This window comes from Rhineura floridana, chromosome 7, assembly GCF_030035675.1.
Source record: "Rhineura floridana isolate rRhiFlo1 chromosome 7, rRhiFlo1.hap2, whole genome shotgun sequence".
Lineage (NCBI taxonomy): Eukaryota > Metazoa > Chordata > Lepidosauria > Squamata > Rhineuridae > Rhineura > Rhineura floridana.
The window spans coordinates 119,073,589-119,091,031 of record NC_084486.1 but is presented as its reverse complement, the minus strand read 5'-3'; the positions used below and the strand labels follow the sequence as shown (position 1 = coordinate 119,091,031).

Below are 17,443 nucleotides of genomic sequence, written 5' to 3'. Positions count from 1 at the left end.
GCTGAAGCTAAGCAGGTCTGGGTCTGCTCAGTGCCTGGATGTGATACAGCCTGGGAGCCACATGCATTCTGCCTTGGGCGCCATTGTGAAAAAAAGGTGGGGTATAAATGAAACAAACAAATAAATAAATAAATATTTTGGCCTGTAGTTCTTTGGTGTCTTTGAATAGCTATCCCATGCCCCTTTACTCACAATGCCTAGTACTACACCTCTCCTATTTAAATGTTAATCATTTTTTTTCATCTTCATTCCATGGGGGAGATTTGTTCTGAACAGAACTTCCTCAGCAGTTTAAACAACCAGTTTAAAAGCTAATTGTTTAAAAACACAATCAGTTTAAAAGTTGCTCTGCCACCTTTTTTATTTTAAGCACCAGCAGTCTGGTTCCATCCCAGTTCAAGTGGAGTCCATCCCTTTTGTCCCAAAATATCCCACAGTGCCTAACAAATCCAAACCCCTCTTCCCAACACCATTGTCTTATCCACGCAATGAGACTACAAAGCTCTGCCTTTCTAAATTCCCTGCCCGTATCTGGAATAAGGAACTGCCTATAGTAAGGACATATAGTTCTTCACCACGTGTGTTCCATTGCAGATAAATGCATACATTTAACACTGCTTTTGAAAAGAACTTCTTTAACTGAATGACTAAGGGAGCAAAAAGCCAGAGAGCAAAGTGTTTAAGCAGCTCCTCTCCTCAAACCTCTGCTATCAAACCTGTGTTAAAACTTGCAGGATCCAGGAGCTGCTTTCGATAAAAGTACCACATGCACCACCAGAAAGGGGGGGGGAGAAAAAACACGTATTGGAGCATAACATGCAATTTGATTCTAAATGAAGATTATAAATAGTTTACCCTTGCATGCAGTTAGAACCACTGATTCCATAGGGTAACACACCTGACAGTTCTACCTCCTAAGAGCAAAGTTACACCTCACCCTCACCCCCAACTAGCACCGGGCAACCTTCCCACAAAGCCCTTATCAGTCAGTAACAACAGTTAAACCACAGATGAAACTCACTGAAGAACAAGAAGACCACACAGCCTGAACTGCAAAAAAAAAAAACCAACCCAAAAATTCTCTTAAAAGCAATTAATGTTACTTATATTCAGCATTTATATTAGTGCTGGGCAGTAGTGTAGTGGCAAATTTAGAAGTGCAAGGTCCCTTCATGATACTCGCAGCCACTCCTCTCTCTCTTTTTTTGCTGCTGGGTTGAGGCGTTCCTTGTTAATGACGTCTCCCACAACAACAGATGTCCCTAGGAGCCAATAAGCAAGAAAGAGCTGACTCTCCTCCTTTCACTCTGATTGGCTCCAATCAGCAGGAAAGGACAAGGAAGCATGTTAGAAGACTCTTCTCAGTGGCTAACACACTCTCCTTTTATGCTGATTGGCTCATAGGTTGCTGGAGACATAGGGACCCTGCTGGGACCATGCTCCCAAAAAAGTAAGGGGTCTAAGACCCCCTGAGACCCTGGACGACTACTTCGTGCTGGGCCAAATCTTCCTTTGACTTTCACTTTGATTGCACCCACACAAAAACTGTGTGAAATTCTAATTATTTCACATGCTTTCTTAGGAAAGGAAAACTGTTCTCCATAATCTTTGCATGGGTTGAGGTTGCTACTTACCTTAACTATACAAGGTGGCTGAGAGCTTTTTGTTCTTTTAGTTTAAAATAAAGGTTCCATGCTGCTCATTGCCTCCTGCCAGCCCCACTTTCTTGAGTAGCTTGGGAGCAATCCAATGTCATATTGTATCTCATCACTCCAAAACTACTCTAAGAAGTGCGGGCAGCAGGAAGTGACAAAAGGCCTTCTGTTGCTTGGAATGGTGTGGGTCCTTGTCTGTCTATCTATACATATAACTTTTTTGTATGCCATCACACAGCATGATGGCAGCATTCATTGGGGGTAGGGTAGAGGCATGGCAGGAGTGAGGCAAGCGAGGACAGCAGCCCAGAGGGCAAGAGAGGTGGGCATGAGGCAAGCAAGCAAGCAAGCAAGATGGAAGCACGAGGTGGTCCTGATGAGACACGGAGGAACAGTTAGGACAACCCAGGACAATCCTCATCAACCGTTCTGCTCTGCTGTTGCTGCCCCCCCACCTCATCAACAGCCTCAATGATGGAAGGCAAGGAGGAGGGAAGTGGCAAGAGAGCAAGATGACTGCTGAGGTGCTGCCCCAACCACTCCCCACTGTTCCTGTGTTGCTCAGCTAGCCGCCTCCCTCCTCCTTGCAGGAGACGGTCTAAAGCTTTAGTGGCCCATGGGCAGGAGGGTGTTTGGGGTCTGTCTGCCTGTTTGTGTGTATTTGGGAGTTCCTGGTTGACAAGCAGAGTGAGCAGGGGGGCAGAGCCCACCCGGTTTTTAAAAAGTCTTTGGTCACCTCACTTGGTCACAATAAGTGGCAAGCCCAGCCTGCCCCTCACAGATTTTGGAGCACATTCTCCCAAACACACAATTTTTAGAGAGGCTTTGATTCACCCTAAACCTCCTGGAAATGGCCCAAAACTAGCTGAAATCATTTTTGGCATACCACTAATTTCTCATCTTTCTAACAAATATTCAAGGCAGCTTACCATAAAAACAACACAGTACTACACAATGATAAAAATCAAACAATGTCTTAAAGAAGAAAAGAGTTAAAAGGCAATAGCCACATAAAAGCAATCCAAGGATAATAATCTACAAAACCTCCTTGGAGTTGGAAAATTGTACCTTCCTACAAGTGAGCTGCAGAAGGGCCAGGCAGACCTCCCTTCTGAGTCTGCTGCACATCTTGGTGCCCACAGCTGAAGAAACCCTGTTTCAGGTACCTACCCCCTGTACATCTGATGGATGGGGTTGCTGGAGCACAGCCTCAGAAAATGAACCAAGTTGTTGGGCAGACTCACACACAATTAATGATGTTATTGAGACACATAATACACAAAGAATTTGTCTGATCTATCTTTAGATTGAAAACCTGCTCCTTTTCGATTTTCACTGTTCGTATTAACAACTCCTTGAAAAATACTTCTATTACATTGCTTGGTCCACGGAATCAAGATTATGGAAGTGAAACAGAAGAACATTTTCAACTCTTTTCCCTGTGTCAGGGATGGGGACTTGTGTGCATGCCAGTGGTAGGTGGGGCCAGACTCCAGAGGCAAAAGTGGATGGAGCAATAGATGCAACTCTTACCTTGCATAACCTATACAGGAGGCTACATTGCAGCCATGCAAAAGTCAGAGCCTGATGAGGGGTGTCACCTGGGGAGAGTCCTGAGGGGTCAAATATCAATCAGCCCCTGGGCCTGCAGCACATAGACACAGATTTAAAATTATATGCAGTAGTTTAAAATAGGTACTTGGCTTTCCCTACAGATGTAACAGGACTTCAGTGACTCCTTGATCAGCTCACAAAAGTCAGCTTTTTAGACTACACAATTGAGTTATGCTATGTCAATACAAAAGCCACTTTGTACTGTTTCAGTTTATTTATTTGCAATAAGATAAATTAAAATGCCGAACATTACAGTACTAAGAAAAATATTACCAGATGCCAAATTATGACACAGACACAACCCAGTTCTTAATCAAATTATGATCTTCATAAGGCCAAGCAGTTGTGCTCGCCTTATTTTCTGGGTACCTGTTGCAAATAATGGTCTGAAGGAAGGTAAATCTCTTGGACATAAAAGTTTCATCAAAATGAATGAGCCTCTTTAACTCTCTCTCTCTCTGGGTGCATGTGTGTTATGTGCCTTCAAGTCGATTACAACTTATGGCGACCCTATGAATCTGTGACCTCCAATAGCAACTGTTGTAAACCACTCTGTTCAGATGTTGTAAGTTCAGGTCTGTGGCTTCCTTTATGGAATCAATCCATCTCTTGTTTGGTCTTCCTCTCTTTCTACACCCTTCTGTTTTTCCCAGCATTATTGTCTTTTCTAGTGAATCATGCCTTCTCATTATGTGTCCAAAGTATGATAACCTCAGTTTCATCAGTTTAGTTTCTAGTGACAGTTCTGGTTTAAATTGTTAACACCCAATTATTTGTCTTTTTCGCGGTCCATGGTATCTGCAAAGCTCTCCTCCAACATCACATTTCAATTTAGTTGATTTTTCTCTTATCCACTTTTTTCACTGGCCAACTTTCACATCTGTACATAGAGATTGGGAATACCATTGTCTGAATGATCCTGACTTTGGTGTTCAGTGATACATCTTTGCATTTATAGGACCTTTTCTGGTTTTCTCATAGCTATCTCCCCAGTCCTAACCCGGGTACCAACACATCAGGAAGCCCGGAGGACAGTTACACGATCCAGGGCCTTTTCTGTAGTGGCCCCTGAATTGTGGAATAGCCTCCCCGAAGAAATACGCCTGGCGCCTATGCTGCTATCTTTTCGGCGCCAGGTTAAGACCTGGCTATGCTCCCAGGCATTTTAGTGTGTTTACTTTTATATTTCTGTGGTTTCTGTTTGTGTTTATTATTGTTCGGCTGTTTTTATTATGATATTTGTATTTTAATCCTTTTGTACACCGCCCAGAGAGCTATTCGCTATGGGCGGTTTAAAAATCAAACAAACAAATAAATAAATAACCTTCTTCTGATTTCTTAACTATTGTCTCCATTTTGGTTAATGACTGTGCCAAGGTACTGATAATCCTTGACAAGTTCAATGTCCTCATTATCAGCTTTGAAGTTACATAAATCTTCTGTTGTCATTACTTTAGCATTCTTGACATTCAGCTATAGTCCTGCTTTTATGCTTTCCTCTTTAACTTTCATCAGCATTTGTTTCAGATCATTTCTAGTTTCTGCTAGTAGTATGGTATTGTCCGCATATCTTAAATTATTGACATTTCCCCCTCCAATGTTCACACCTCCTTCATCTTGGTCCAATCCTGCTTTCCGTATGATATGTTCAGTGTATAGATTAAACAAATAGAGTGATAAAATACACCCCTGTCTCACATGCTTTCCGATGGGGAATCAATTGGTTTTTCCACATTCTGTCCTTATAATAGCCTCTTGTCCAGAGTATAGGTTGCACATCAGGACAATCAGATGCTGCGGCACCCCCATTTCTTTTAAAACATTCCATAGTTTTTCGTGATCTACTGTCCTAACCGAAGTCAAGGAAGCCAGGCTCAGACTCGGCTGTGTCTTTTTTTCCTCTTAATAAAGTAATAGATACATCAAAAGCAGTTCAACTCATTAACCTAACTACTCTTTCTAGGAACTTTGCGCTGCTCTAACTCGGACTAAGCATGACCTCACGACTCTAAGACATTGACTCAGCAACTGATTTCCCCCCCCCCAAGCCCCTTAAGTAGGCTTGGATCTCATGCGCAAACAAAGGCTCCTCCTCAGCTCAATCTGTTGAACTTCCTGCCTTAAACACCTTCAAGCACGGGGTGAAGGTGGTTTGATCTCAGCTTCCCCCTCCGACACAAGGGGGCTGCTAGCTGTCAGTTCGGACAGGGGAAGCTGGGCAGTGCTCAGCTGGGATATGTCTGACGTGCAAGGTTGAATCTCTGGTAGCGGCAGTGGCGTGTCCAGTTGGAGAGTGTCAGACAAGCCAGGTGGCGTTTCCACAGTGGGGTCAGGTGCTGAGGGGACAGAGCTGGCCAAGGATGCCCTGCAAGTCCATCCCACTGTTTGCCCCCTCCCCAGGTTCCCAGTCCAAGCCCTCATCCTCTGTTTCGCCCTCATCTATCCACCCCCTCCCTGCTTGGCTCACAACATCTACATAATCAAAGGCTTTGCTGTAATCTATAAAGCACAGGGTGATTTTCTTCTGAAATTCCTTGGTCCATTCCATTATCCAACGTATGTTTGCAATGTGATCTCTGGTGCCTCTTCCCTTTCTAAATCCATCTTGGACATCTGGCATTTCTCGCTCCATATATGGTAAGAGTCTTTGTCATAGAATCTTGAGCATTACCTTACTTCCCTGAGATATTAAGGCGATAGTTCGATAATTACTGCATTCCCTGGGATCCCCTTTCTTTGGAATTGAGATGTATATTGAAAGCTTCCAATCTGTGGGCCATTGTTTTCTTTTCCATATTTGTTGACAAATTTTTGTGAAAATTTGAACAGATTCAGTCTCAGTAACTTGTAGCAACTCTATTGGTATGCCATCTGTTCCTGGTGATTTGTTTCTTCCACGTATTTTAAGAGTAGCATCCACCTCACATTCTAAAATGTCTCGTTCTTCATCATATGGTTCCTCTGTGAATGAATCTGTAATCCTTGTATCTCTTTTATATAATTCTTCAATGTATTGCTTTCATCTTCCTTTTATTTTATCTCGGTCAGTCAGTGTGTTCTTGTTGATTATCCAACATCCCTTTCAGAATAAGGCTCTTGTCCTACCTTTTTTATTATACTCTTCTATTTCTATACAATCACAATTGTAATAGTTCTCTTTGTCCCTACATACTAGTTGTTGTATTGTTGTATTTAGGGTTCTAACTGTGTTTCTATCCCCTTTTGCTTTCCTTCTGTCTTTAACCATTTTAAGAATTTGGTCAGTCATCCATTGAAGTCTTTCTCTCTTTTTAATTAGAGGTATTATCTTTTTGCATTCTTCCCTGATAACGTCTCTGACTTCACTCCATAGTTCTTCTGGTTCTCTGTCAACTAAGTTTAAAGCCTCAAATCTGTTCCTTATTTGATCTCTATATTCTTCTGGGATGTTATTTAAATTATATTTTGGCATTATGATTGCTTTGTTGTTCTTCGTTAGCTTTACTCTTTCGATATGACCAGTTCATGATCTGTACCACAGTCTACTCCTAATCTTGTTTTCACAGAAAATACAGAACTTCTCCATCTTCTGCTACCAAATTTGATTCCTATATTGACAATTTGGTGATGTCTACCTGTACAGTCGTCTTTTCGGTTGCTCAAAAAATGTGTTTGCAAGAACCAAATTATTGGCTTCACAGAATTCAATAAGACTTTCTCCTGCTTCATTTGTATCTCCTAAGCCCCATTTCCCCACAATTTCTAGTTCTTTTCTGTTCCCTACTTTTGTGTTCCAGTCCCCCATGATTATCATAAAATCCTGTTTTGGTGTGTGGTTAATTTCTTCCTGTACTTCTGCATAAAATCTCTCCATTTCCTCTCCTTCTGTGTTTGCCATTGGAGCATAGATTTGGATGATGGTTATGTTGACAGGTTTCCTGTTAAATCTCATTGATATCACTTGCTCAGACCTTGCATTATAGCTCCTAATAGCTTTTGCTACATCACTTCTCACTATTAAAGCAACCCCATTTCTTCTTAATTTCTCATTTCCAACATAAAATATTTTGCAGTTGCCTGATTGAAAATGTCCCATTCCCATCCATTTTAATTCACTCACATCAAGTATTGTAATGTTGATGCGTTCCATTTCTTGCTTGACAATTTCTAACTTTCCCTGCTTCATGCTTCTCACATTCCATGTTCCTATTGTGTACAACGTAAAACTCCGCGCTCTCCTTTCACATCTGTGTAAGAGAAGGACTGACTGTTAAATCACTCTGACAACTATAATTCTGCAAGGATGATAGGGATCTCTCACAACTCTCACCACTTTTCACAGAAAGATTTTAAAATAAATGGTCTGATAGGTGTTGACTGAAGGGACTCGGCTGATTACTGCTGAGTGCAACCAACAGCAGTTTGTGTGCTGGCAGGTTCATTCTGTGTCAGAACAGAGGGAGCTGTGTCAGCTGGTCCAGAAGATATACATGCGAACCAGCTCTCAGAAAGCAAGTGAACAGGCAGAGCTAACCGAAGTTTGGCAAAGGAGGTGTAGGGAGGAAGAGACAAAGACAAACAGGGTTCTGAAGCTGTGTGCTCTGACCATGAACTCTGAAGGGCTCTATAGTAGCTTGGTTGGAAGGGGTGTGGCCTTATAGCTGCTGGCTGAAGGGGCGTGAGCTGATACTTGCTGAATGCAACTAGGATCACCTGTGTGTGCTGGGAGTTTCATTCTGTTTTCTGACTCTTAACTCAGCAAAGCAGGGGGAGCTGTGTCAGCTGGTCCAGAGGGTATACAAATGAGCCAGCAGTCAGAGAGCGAGTGAACATGGAGAGCTAACAGGAGTATGGCAGTTTGGCAGGGGGAGTTCCTAACAATTTTTTTTCTTGTATAGCACACCACATACCAGTGAGACTCTCCTGTTTACCCTGAAGGAGAACAAAGCATAGATCATTCCAACAGAAGTAGAAAAAAAAAACAAAAGGCAGTAGCGACAATGGACGGGATGGACACTCCAGTGGTGGTAACCTGCAAGGTATGTGCAATGTTTTTGTTTTTTCCTGGGAACAACATGGCATACACATGTAACAAGTGCAAACTGGTGGCGCTTTTGGAAGAAAAATTGCGGAGCCTGGAATGGCGGGTGGCCACACTGAAGAGTGTAAGAGAAAATGAAGAGTTCTTGGACAGAATAGAGGGAGCTGGGTCAGCTGGTCCAACAGCAAACAGAAGTACAAGAGGTGGAAGAACAACAGCATGTTGAAGCAGAGGAGGAGACAGTTGTGGAGAGGAACAACAAAGTGGAGGAAACTCCATGGAAAAGGGTGACAGGAGCAGAAGTGCTAGAAGACACCCTTCACTGGTGGAACTATGGAACCACTTTCAGGCGCTTGAGGATGAGACAAGGATGTTCAGGGAACTGGAAATGAAGCCCTATGAGGAAAGACTGAAAGAACTGGGCATGTTTAGCCTGTAGAAGAGAAGACTGAGGGGAGATATGATTGCACTCTTCAAGTACCTGAAAGGTTGTCACACAGCGGAGGGCCGGGATCTCTTCTCGATCATCCCAGAGTGCAGGATATGGAATGATGAGTTCAAGTTAGAGAGAGCTAGATTTAGGCTGTACATCAGGAAAAACTTCCTAACTGTTAGAGTGGTACAACAATGGAACCAGTTGCCTAGGGGTGGGGTGGGATCTCCAACACTGGAGGCATTCAAGGGGCAGCTGGACAGCCACTTGTCAGGTATGCTTTAAGCTGAATTCCTGCATTTAACAGGGAGTTGGACTTGATGGACTTATAGGACCCTTCCAACTCTACTAGTCGAGGATTCTATGATTCTAAACATGCAAAATATGAATTGGTGTATATTTTTAGGATCTTTCTTGCAGCCTATTTGCAGGGGATGTTATATTTTATTCCCAGCCTCTGGGAAATCTGCCTCTGAATGGCAGAACAATTTAGCCGACATCAGTGATCATGACATTGTGTCCTCTGGGAGGCAGTTGGAGACAATGTGATCCATCAAAGAAGTTATAACAGGTATTCTTGGATCTGTAGAGAGGTGAAGAGAGAGTGACAAGCCCACCTGGTACTCAGAAAATGATATAGTACAACAATACCATATCTAGCAGGGAAGATGAAATAACACTATTGCAGTCATCTATAGCTCCAAGCTAATATCCCAAGTGTATTTTTAAATGCTCTAAAACCAATTGTGGGAAAAGCTTATTTTCTCAATATAGCTTATATAGCAAAAGCAGGCTGTTTAGGAACAGGGGTTCCCAAACTATGTTCAGTGGACCACCAGTGGTCCATGAGCTTCATCCAGGTAATCCGCAGCTTGTCTGTGGATCTGTAGCTGAAGACAGGAAACAGTATTTCTATCATATTAAATATTCATATTGTGATTCTTTAATTTTATTTATTTCTTATATTGTGTTTTATTGTATTACAATTTGGATTCTATGGAATATATAAGAAATAAAAGAAATAATAAATACATAATTAAAAACCATCTAGCATCTAGCACAGCACATTACAATTGCTACAACAGGCAGAAAAGTGGTCCACCAAGACCCTCAGCAGTTGTCAAATGGCCCACAGGGAAAACAAGTTTTGGAACCACTATCTTAGGAGACATGCTAAGGATTCAAGTCATGCAACAAACTGTATTAGGAATTCATTGTAGCATATTCCAACGCGACAACTAGACCCAACAACATCAGCTTGTTTTCCAGTACAAAGCTGTTATATTCTGTCATTACCACCAACAACCCTTATTGCCAGTTTACATCAGCCAAGCCAGCTTATTTCCTTTAAGTCTGATATCTGAAATTGAACGATACCTCAGAGCAATTCAGGCTGCATACATATCATACATTTAAAGCACATCCCCCCCAAGGAATCCTGGGAACTGTAGTTTAAGGGTTCTGGAAACTGACACTCTGTGATTCTTGGGTGGGGGTGCAATGTGCTTTAAATTATGGTGTGTGCAACCTCAGGCCACTAGTCTTGAACTAAAATGATTTTAGGATACAGAAAGACTGAAAAAACAGAATTCAATATCAGACTGCATTTTTCAGGGGCTTACTAAGAATACATTGTCTTTCATGTGGTAACATAGTCCCAACCATGTCACTTTACTGCTTTAGCATCTGGATGTTCTGTATTCCCATTATTTTGAGTACTCACCTTATTAACTGGGTTAATACTCTGAGATGCTTCTACACACCCACTACATATAAAAAAGCATGTGCCATCATAAAAATAAAACACTACCAACTGTGCAACCATTGTTAAGCAACCGGGAATAGGCTGCAAGGTTGAAAAATCCCTCATCTAACAATTGCATCAGTGGTCATGTTAGCTGCTTTTAGGACTAGCCAGAATTCCTGTTTAGCCCAGCATCAAAACAGTCTCCCATTATTTGACCATAATTTAAGATTACACCTTAATCAAGGGAGCTAACTATGACTGGAAATAACTAAGATTGCATTGAAAACCATGGTTGTAAAACCATTTCAAACCATAGTTTCAAGTCAATCTTGGCTTCTTCTATCTACAGCTCACCTCCCTGGTGTAAGTATAATAGTAAATGACAGTTACACCAAATCATGGAATGGAGCAGAAAATTAGAGGGGGAGGGGAACTCAGCAGATTACATGTTCCTTATCTCCAAACCCTGATTTAGAGACTGCGAGTATTATGTCAGAATTGAACCAGCATTTTGAAGTTAGTTCCAGATGCTGAGCTAACAATAACCCTGGTTAGCCTTAACTGTTGTATGTCAACTGCAGGTAATTCTCATGGGGAGAAATTCATGCTCCAGAATGGAGATGGCAGACAAATGGAGTACACAACCTAATGGCTCACTCCCAATTACTGATGCAATCAGCAACATTGTGTCTGCATATGGACCCATAATCAAGGATGTGCTATAAAATGGACACACCCTCAAAGATAGACCTTTTAAAATAACTTTGGAAGAGCAGCTAAAAACCGGAAAGGGGCTCTAATCTTTTATTCCTAATGTAGCCATGGAAGCTTTACTAAGCAGTCAAGTAAGGGTCACAGCATTTTATAGGGCTTTTCCATTTGTATGGTCAATTTGCAATTTGCAATTCTGGTTTATTTTTAATTATGTGGAATTTTAAACCCAGGTTATTTAAGCTGTTTACACTGCTGTCTTTTCCCAGATCACAATTTACAAGGGGGGGGATGGTTTTCACTCCATTCTGTATTGCTTCCAGGGCTGTGGAGTCGGAGTCGTGGAGTCGGAAGCAATTTTGGGTGGAGTCAGAGTCGGTAGAAATGTACTGACTCCCACTCCGGCTTCAAAATAAATTTTGATTTACAAACTTTTTTAAAATATAAATTCAAAATGTCAAAGAAGCTTCCCATGAAGTCAGCTGTAGTTGAGCATTTCACCATAACTCAAGATGAAAAACATTTTGTGTGTCAGTGTATGACACAGGACCCAGATGAAGACAAATGCTGTGATGCCAAGATCAGCGCATATTCAGGCAACAATAAAAATGCTCCTATGAGAGCTTCCGATTTAAAAAGACATTTACAGCCCTTTCCAGGGCTGTGGAGTTGGAAGCAATTTTGGGTGGAGTCAGAGTCGGACAGTAGAAAAATAGAGGAGTGGGAGTCGGAGTCAAAGGTTTGGTGTACCGACTCCACAGCCCTGATTGCTTCAGTGATGTCTTGAGTGACATTGTATAGCAAAGCTTTTGGGCAGTAACACATCCTCAAAGCACTATTGCATGGAAGAGCACTGGCATGGTATCATCTCAATCATGTCAGTATATATAGATAGAGGTGTTGGGATGAGTTCCTTCCTCCTACAGGGTTTCTCTTTATAAACAATATATTTATTTTTGCACAAAAATATGAACAGATAACTAGAACAGGCTTGAAATCAGCATTCCACACATGCAGTCCAATCCAATGTATGTTTACTCAGAAGTGCTACTGAATTCAACAGGACTAATTCATTAATAAGAGTACTAAGGATTACAGCCAGTTTTCTAATAAGGTCATCCTTTACAATTGTGACTCTTGACTTGATAGTGATTTATTGTATCAGTTGAGAAATACAGAGCAAAACAATTTTGAACACCCAAAAGGGGTAGATCTGCAGTGAGCATGTCTCCTGCAGAGAAGGAGCTCATGCTATGCAACAGCAGCTCTCTCAGCTAAATCCCATGTTTCTTTAAATTAGTTTCAAACATACTACCACCTCCACTCCAACAACAGTTACTGCCCACAAATTTAATACACTTTTACACTGAGAAGAGGTTTCAGTTACTAGAATGTTATTTTAACTAGTATTACTCACAGCAACAATAATATTTTAACAAAATGGTGTACCAACCAGGCTGTCATTAGATTTACTGGTTACCAGTAACAGAAGTTCAATTTGATACACAATTCTGCACACTTGAGCCAGTTCAATTTCTATGAATACTGGAACATTTAAATAGTCACAATCACAATACTGATTAGATTGTGTTAAATATGTACTATTCTTAAAAATAAGCAACTCAGTGTATATAAGGAATTGAATATCCATGAAACACATTTTAAACATTAACCATCTGAGCCCTTGTTCTTTAGGAAGTTTACTATTTTCATTCTTGTTGCTGTTCTGCAAACATAAATGCATCTTTGAAAATTAAAGCTGCTAATTATATCCCATCCTAGAGAAGAATATGCATCAGGAATGCATCGTTATTTATTTCAGTTTGGTCAAAATGATCATGGAAGAATGGATATATGCTTGTTTTGTATATTAATGTTAGCATCCCTCCTGACAACAGGGCGCTATTCTGTCTTCCCCCAAACCTATTATTTATATGGGGGAAAGTGTTAGGTCACCTTCACAGGGCTATGTTGTTTTCTCTTTGCATGTGTTTTATTTAGATTTCACATTCCTTCAAATGCCATATTCATCCAGATGTATCCTGTAAACACTTGTGCTAATTAACACCTACAGGGTAAGTGCCCTCTTTGTGCCAATGATAATTCATTTGAAAAGTGCCTGGCCTAAGGGCCACTGCACATGTCGCACTCATAACTAGGATATGATGAAAAACAACCGCCCTCTTATAAGTAAGCCATGACATTTAGAATTAGTTACTATGCAGACCACCACCATACTACATACCCTCATGCAATGTTCCTTTCAGCTCAATAAGGGATATAGAGACAATGACCTGCATGATAAATAAGCATAGCAATCTAGCAGGACAAATTGAACACTACCAACTCTTACACTGATGGTGGGCAATCTTTTTCAGTGGTGGCCTCTAAGTCCAGAATCACCTTCCAAGTACAATGCAGCAGATCCAGGAGCTTGCCCCTTTCACATAATGGTTTAAGACATTCCTCTTCAGGCAAGCTTTCATTAGTAGTGTCTTCCTAGATTTTTTTATGTCCCTTCCATTGTTTAAACAATGTGATTATTACTATTGCTGCTTTTATCTACCCATTTTGAAAATATATTGATTAAAAAGCAGGCTAAAGCATACAGAAATGCCCAGAGAAGTCACTGAAGCCAATGAAAGAAATTAAAATACCTGTTCAGTAAATTAGGAGGAGTCATAAAATATTTTTCCTTACAGCAAGCTTCCACAAGATAAGAAACAAACTGTTTTCAATGTGCCAATTACAAAATTTGAACTGTTGCATATATTGAATCTGGCACACGTTGTGGACTGTGGGTGAGCCACATGTCTTCAACCCCTAGAAAAGGCATCAAGCAAGAATCAAGAAAATATGAAACCCAAACTGGCTTTGATATGTCTGTGAAGATGAAATCAAAATGATTACAGAGAAGACTGTCGCAGGCATCACCCAGTTTTTGATAATCAAGGCAAGGGATGGGGTGACACAGTAAAAATGGCACCAAAGAACAGCACACATGACAGGACTGGGATTCAGTGCTAGAATGAGATGCCAGTTATGTTCTTAAAGCCATTAAGCCCCATCCTGTATACCGGGGATAGCCAGGGCAGTGCCTTTCAGATGTTACTGGACTACAACTTCCATTACCCCTGGCTACTGGCCATGCTGGCTGAGGTTGATGGAGCTGGAAGTCCAACAATATCTGGAGGGCACCATATTGGTGACACCTTCTATGTACTCTTATGTCAGCTGTCAAGTTTGGTCATAAGGTAATAAAAATGGTAGCAAACAACAGAACCATGTGCTTATATTATATTATGGTTCAAATATAAAATTATTATCTATTCTGTAAGCTAAGCAATGTTATTAATAGCCAGTGTTCTTCCCAAATAAAGTGAGGCAGTTAATATTTTTATTAACATCTAAAGAATATGCTCAACTTTTTTAGCATTCCATATGGTTACTTTTAATAGAAACATTTGAGTACACAAATACACATCGTCAGTCAACTATATGCAATATGTTTTGGGAAATCTGAAGTACAAAAAGAAATAAAACTTCTTCACAGTTCAAGACACTCCCCAAGCTGATTTTGTTAAACGCCAGAAATGAAAATGAAATTTAGTTCACTAGCCCAATACACATTAGCAGTATATCTCAAGAAACACAAATATCAAAGTGTTCTTACATTTCCCAGACAACCTAAAATGTGAATTTTCAGCAAGAGGCAACATTCCTGAGTTCATAACATTTACTGTAATAGGTATAAAGGAATTTGAAACTTTTAACTTGATATAAAGTTTCAGTTAGACAAGAAACAATTCCTCCCTTTTAATACTCAGTAAGCTTCTGCATCCAGTGTACAATACATGTTATCTATAAGAACTACAACACAATGTGAACAAGATCACAGTCAAAATAGATAGGTCTAAGATCCAATTCTCACGTTGCAGCTCCAGTATACCGCTCAGCTGGGTACCGCACAATTTTCCATGAAGGCTTCAGAACAACCACCTAATTCCTGTACTTTGGGGTACAGCAGGATAACTGGAATAACCACATGTGCGTATCCCCGCCTCTGTTTTCCTTTGGGGTGGGGATCTATCAGCCACGTTCACTGTAAAGCTCCACCTCATACAGAGACAACATAACCATAATAATTTTATATCAATATAGCGGGTTCACGGGGGGACAGTATCATCTGCAAGCTACTTACCATGTGGGCTGGTCCAATTGTACAGAGCGATACCATAGAAACATAATATCTTTCTTACATACCTTGCTCCCTTGAGTGGAGGCTCTCTATGGGATTGGGTCAACCAACATGGCAAGTGGCTTGCAAACATTACAGACACTACGTGGAATTACATCACCCTGTTGCCACACAAAGGCCACAACACCTGAAAATTAGCCAGTAAGAAATAATTTACAAGTAACGTGGCCCTTTAATCTTTAGAGGAAAGAAGTTAGTTACAGTGGGGTAGCAGGTGAGTGAAGGAAACAAGCAGATCCCTTGACAAATTGTAGGTAACCATCATAATAAGCCTTCTCCTCCTTAGGTAATTACTCATTAATTGCAGACAAGCATAACTAGATAACATCATAGTCATTATTCAGTGTCATGGTTACTGTTCAGGGTCACTAGCTGTTACAATAAAATGGTAAAAGCAGGTGCCTTAAAGTCAACGATTTTGGCTGTGTTCGGTTTTAAGGAGAAGAAGCAGTTGCTCCGTTAACTCCTGAGTAGTTTTCAAGTAACTAGTCCATAGGCAATACCTGTGTGCCAGCATGCATACACAGAAGCCTTTCTTTCAGTGTAAAACGCATTGACTAGTTCGGCATGGCCTTCCATCCCCGCACCTCATTTCCTTGTCAAAATGCATGACCCCCCCCCCCCCCGATCAGGAGAAAGGAGGAGCAGGAGCGTGAACAGAAATGCATTTCCACATGTTGTAGGAGGGGTGTCCTTATTCACACACGTCTAACAGAGCAAGCCCACGGCTCTGCCTTTACTGGCTACCAGTAGCTCTTGCACAGGTGTATAAAACGTCAGGGGGAGGTTTTCCCTTTGCAAGCCGACATTTTTCAAAAGTTTAGGGAGGTGCACTGAGGAGAGAAGCAGGGAATATGTGAGAGGGGGGCGGGGAGCCACCAGCCTTCAGAAGCCTGGAGTGCGTCAGACCCAGACAGAAAGACACACACGCACACACACACACACATATATATATATATATACACACACATATACACCCAGGCTACCCGCCCGCCGGATAGCCAAGTGCTACTACAGAATACCTCAGAATCCGACACAGCCTAGAATGCAGCTCCGCTCTGGTGCTGGTAGGCGCCTCGTCCTCTTTCCCTCAGCCCACCTAGCCTGCCTTTCTCCCCTCCCCCCCCCTTCTGAAGTGGCCGCCGGTCAAACTTCTCCCCCTAGTAAGATGCGCGCCAGGGACAGGCGAGAGCGCGGGCTTTTACCTCCTTCTGCTTGGGGTCTTGCGGGTAGACGTCGGGCGGCCCCAAGCGGGATCGTTTGAGAGGTCTCTGCTCATAGCTGAGGAGCCCGAAGGCGGCCATGATCTCTCATGTTAGCCGGCGAAATGAATGAGAGGGAGAGAGTTGGCGATGGAGCAGCCTCTGAGCACCAGGAAGCAGCACTTGGCTGGCAGACAGACTCCCCCTCTGGGTCTGGCTCTTTTCCTACAGGGGAGAGGGAGAGACAGAGAGGCGGCTGGGATGCTGCACGAATGCAACCCAACCCACCTATAGAGGCTAATGCCACCCCCTTCACTGAAGTGCCCGGCAACTATGCGAGGGAGAGGAGGAACTAGGCAATGGGAATAAAATCGATTTGGTGCCCAGGGACAAAAGAACACACACGCCCCCGAGAGAGCATAATGTTATTCCTTACCTCACTACTGCGAGGTTCGATGCCCTCAGCCAAGCTAGGACAAATGTCACTAAAAGGATTTCCCCCCCTTCTATCAGGATGTAGTTCCAATTGGCACCAGGCAGGCTTTCACCCTCCTCCCCAGTGGGGTAGTTTATGGGAGATTTTTAGTCATCACTAAGAAGGAAAACACTAGGTAGGGGGGAAATGGTTTGCCACATACACAACATCAGAGGCATATGATCTAAATCAATCTGAAGTCTTAACTGGCTCACCCAGTTCCATACCCATCACTGCTAACGTGGCCTAGAATAAGTTCATCCATTAAATGTGCATTGGAAGAGCAGGAAAATCCATCTGATCTTGAATGTAATAGTAATGCCTTTAG

The 17,443-nt window shown here is 41.9% G+C and overlaps 1 protein-coding gene across 1 annotated transcript in view; it reads right to left on the bottom strand.

Annotated features, from left to right (window-relative positions):
- The window catches only part of MED12L (mediator complex subunit 12L), a 366,394-nt gene extending 349,253 nt beyond the window's left edge, over window positions 1–17,141 (bottom strand). The window contains exons 1-2 of the mRNA XM_061637068.1: window positions 17,077–17,141; window positions 16,644–16,865 (exon numbers count right to left, since the gene is read on the bottom strand). Of these exons, the coding sequence (XP_061493052.1) occupies window positions 16,644–16,742 (99 nt within the window). The 5' untranslated portion in view covers window positions 16,743–16,865; window positions 17,077–17,141. The remainder of the gene's footprint in view (window positions 1–16,643; window positions 16,866–17,076) is intronic.
- Window positions 17,142–17,443: the final 302 nt, after the last annotated feature.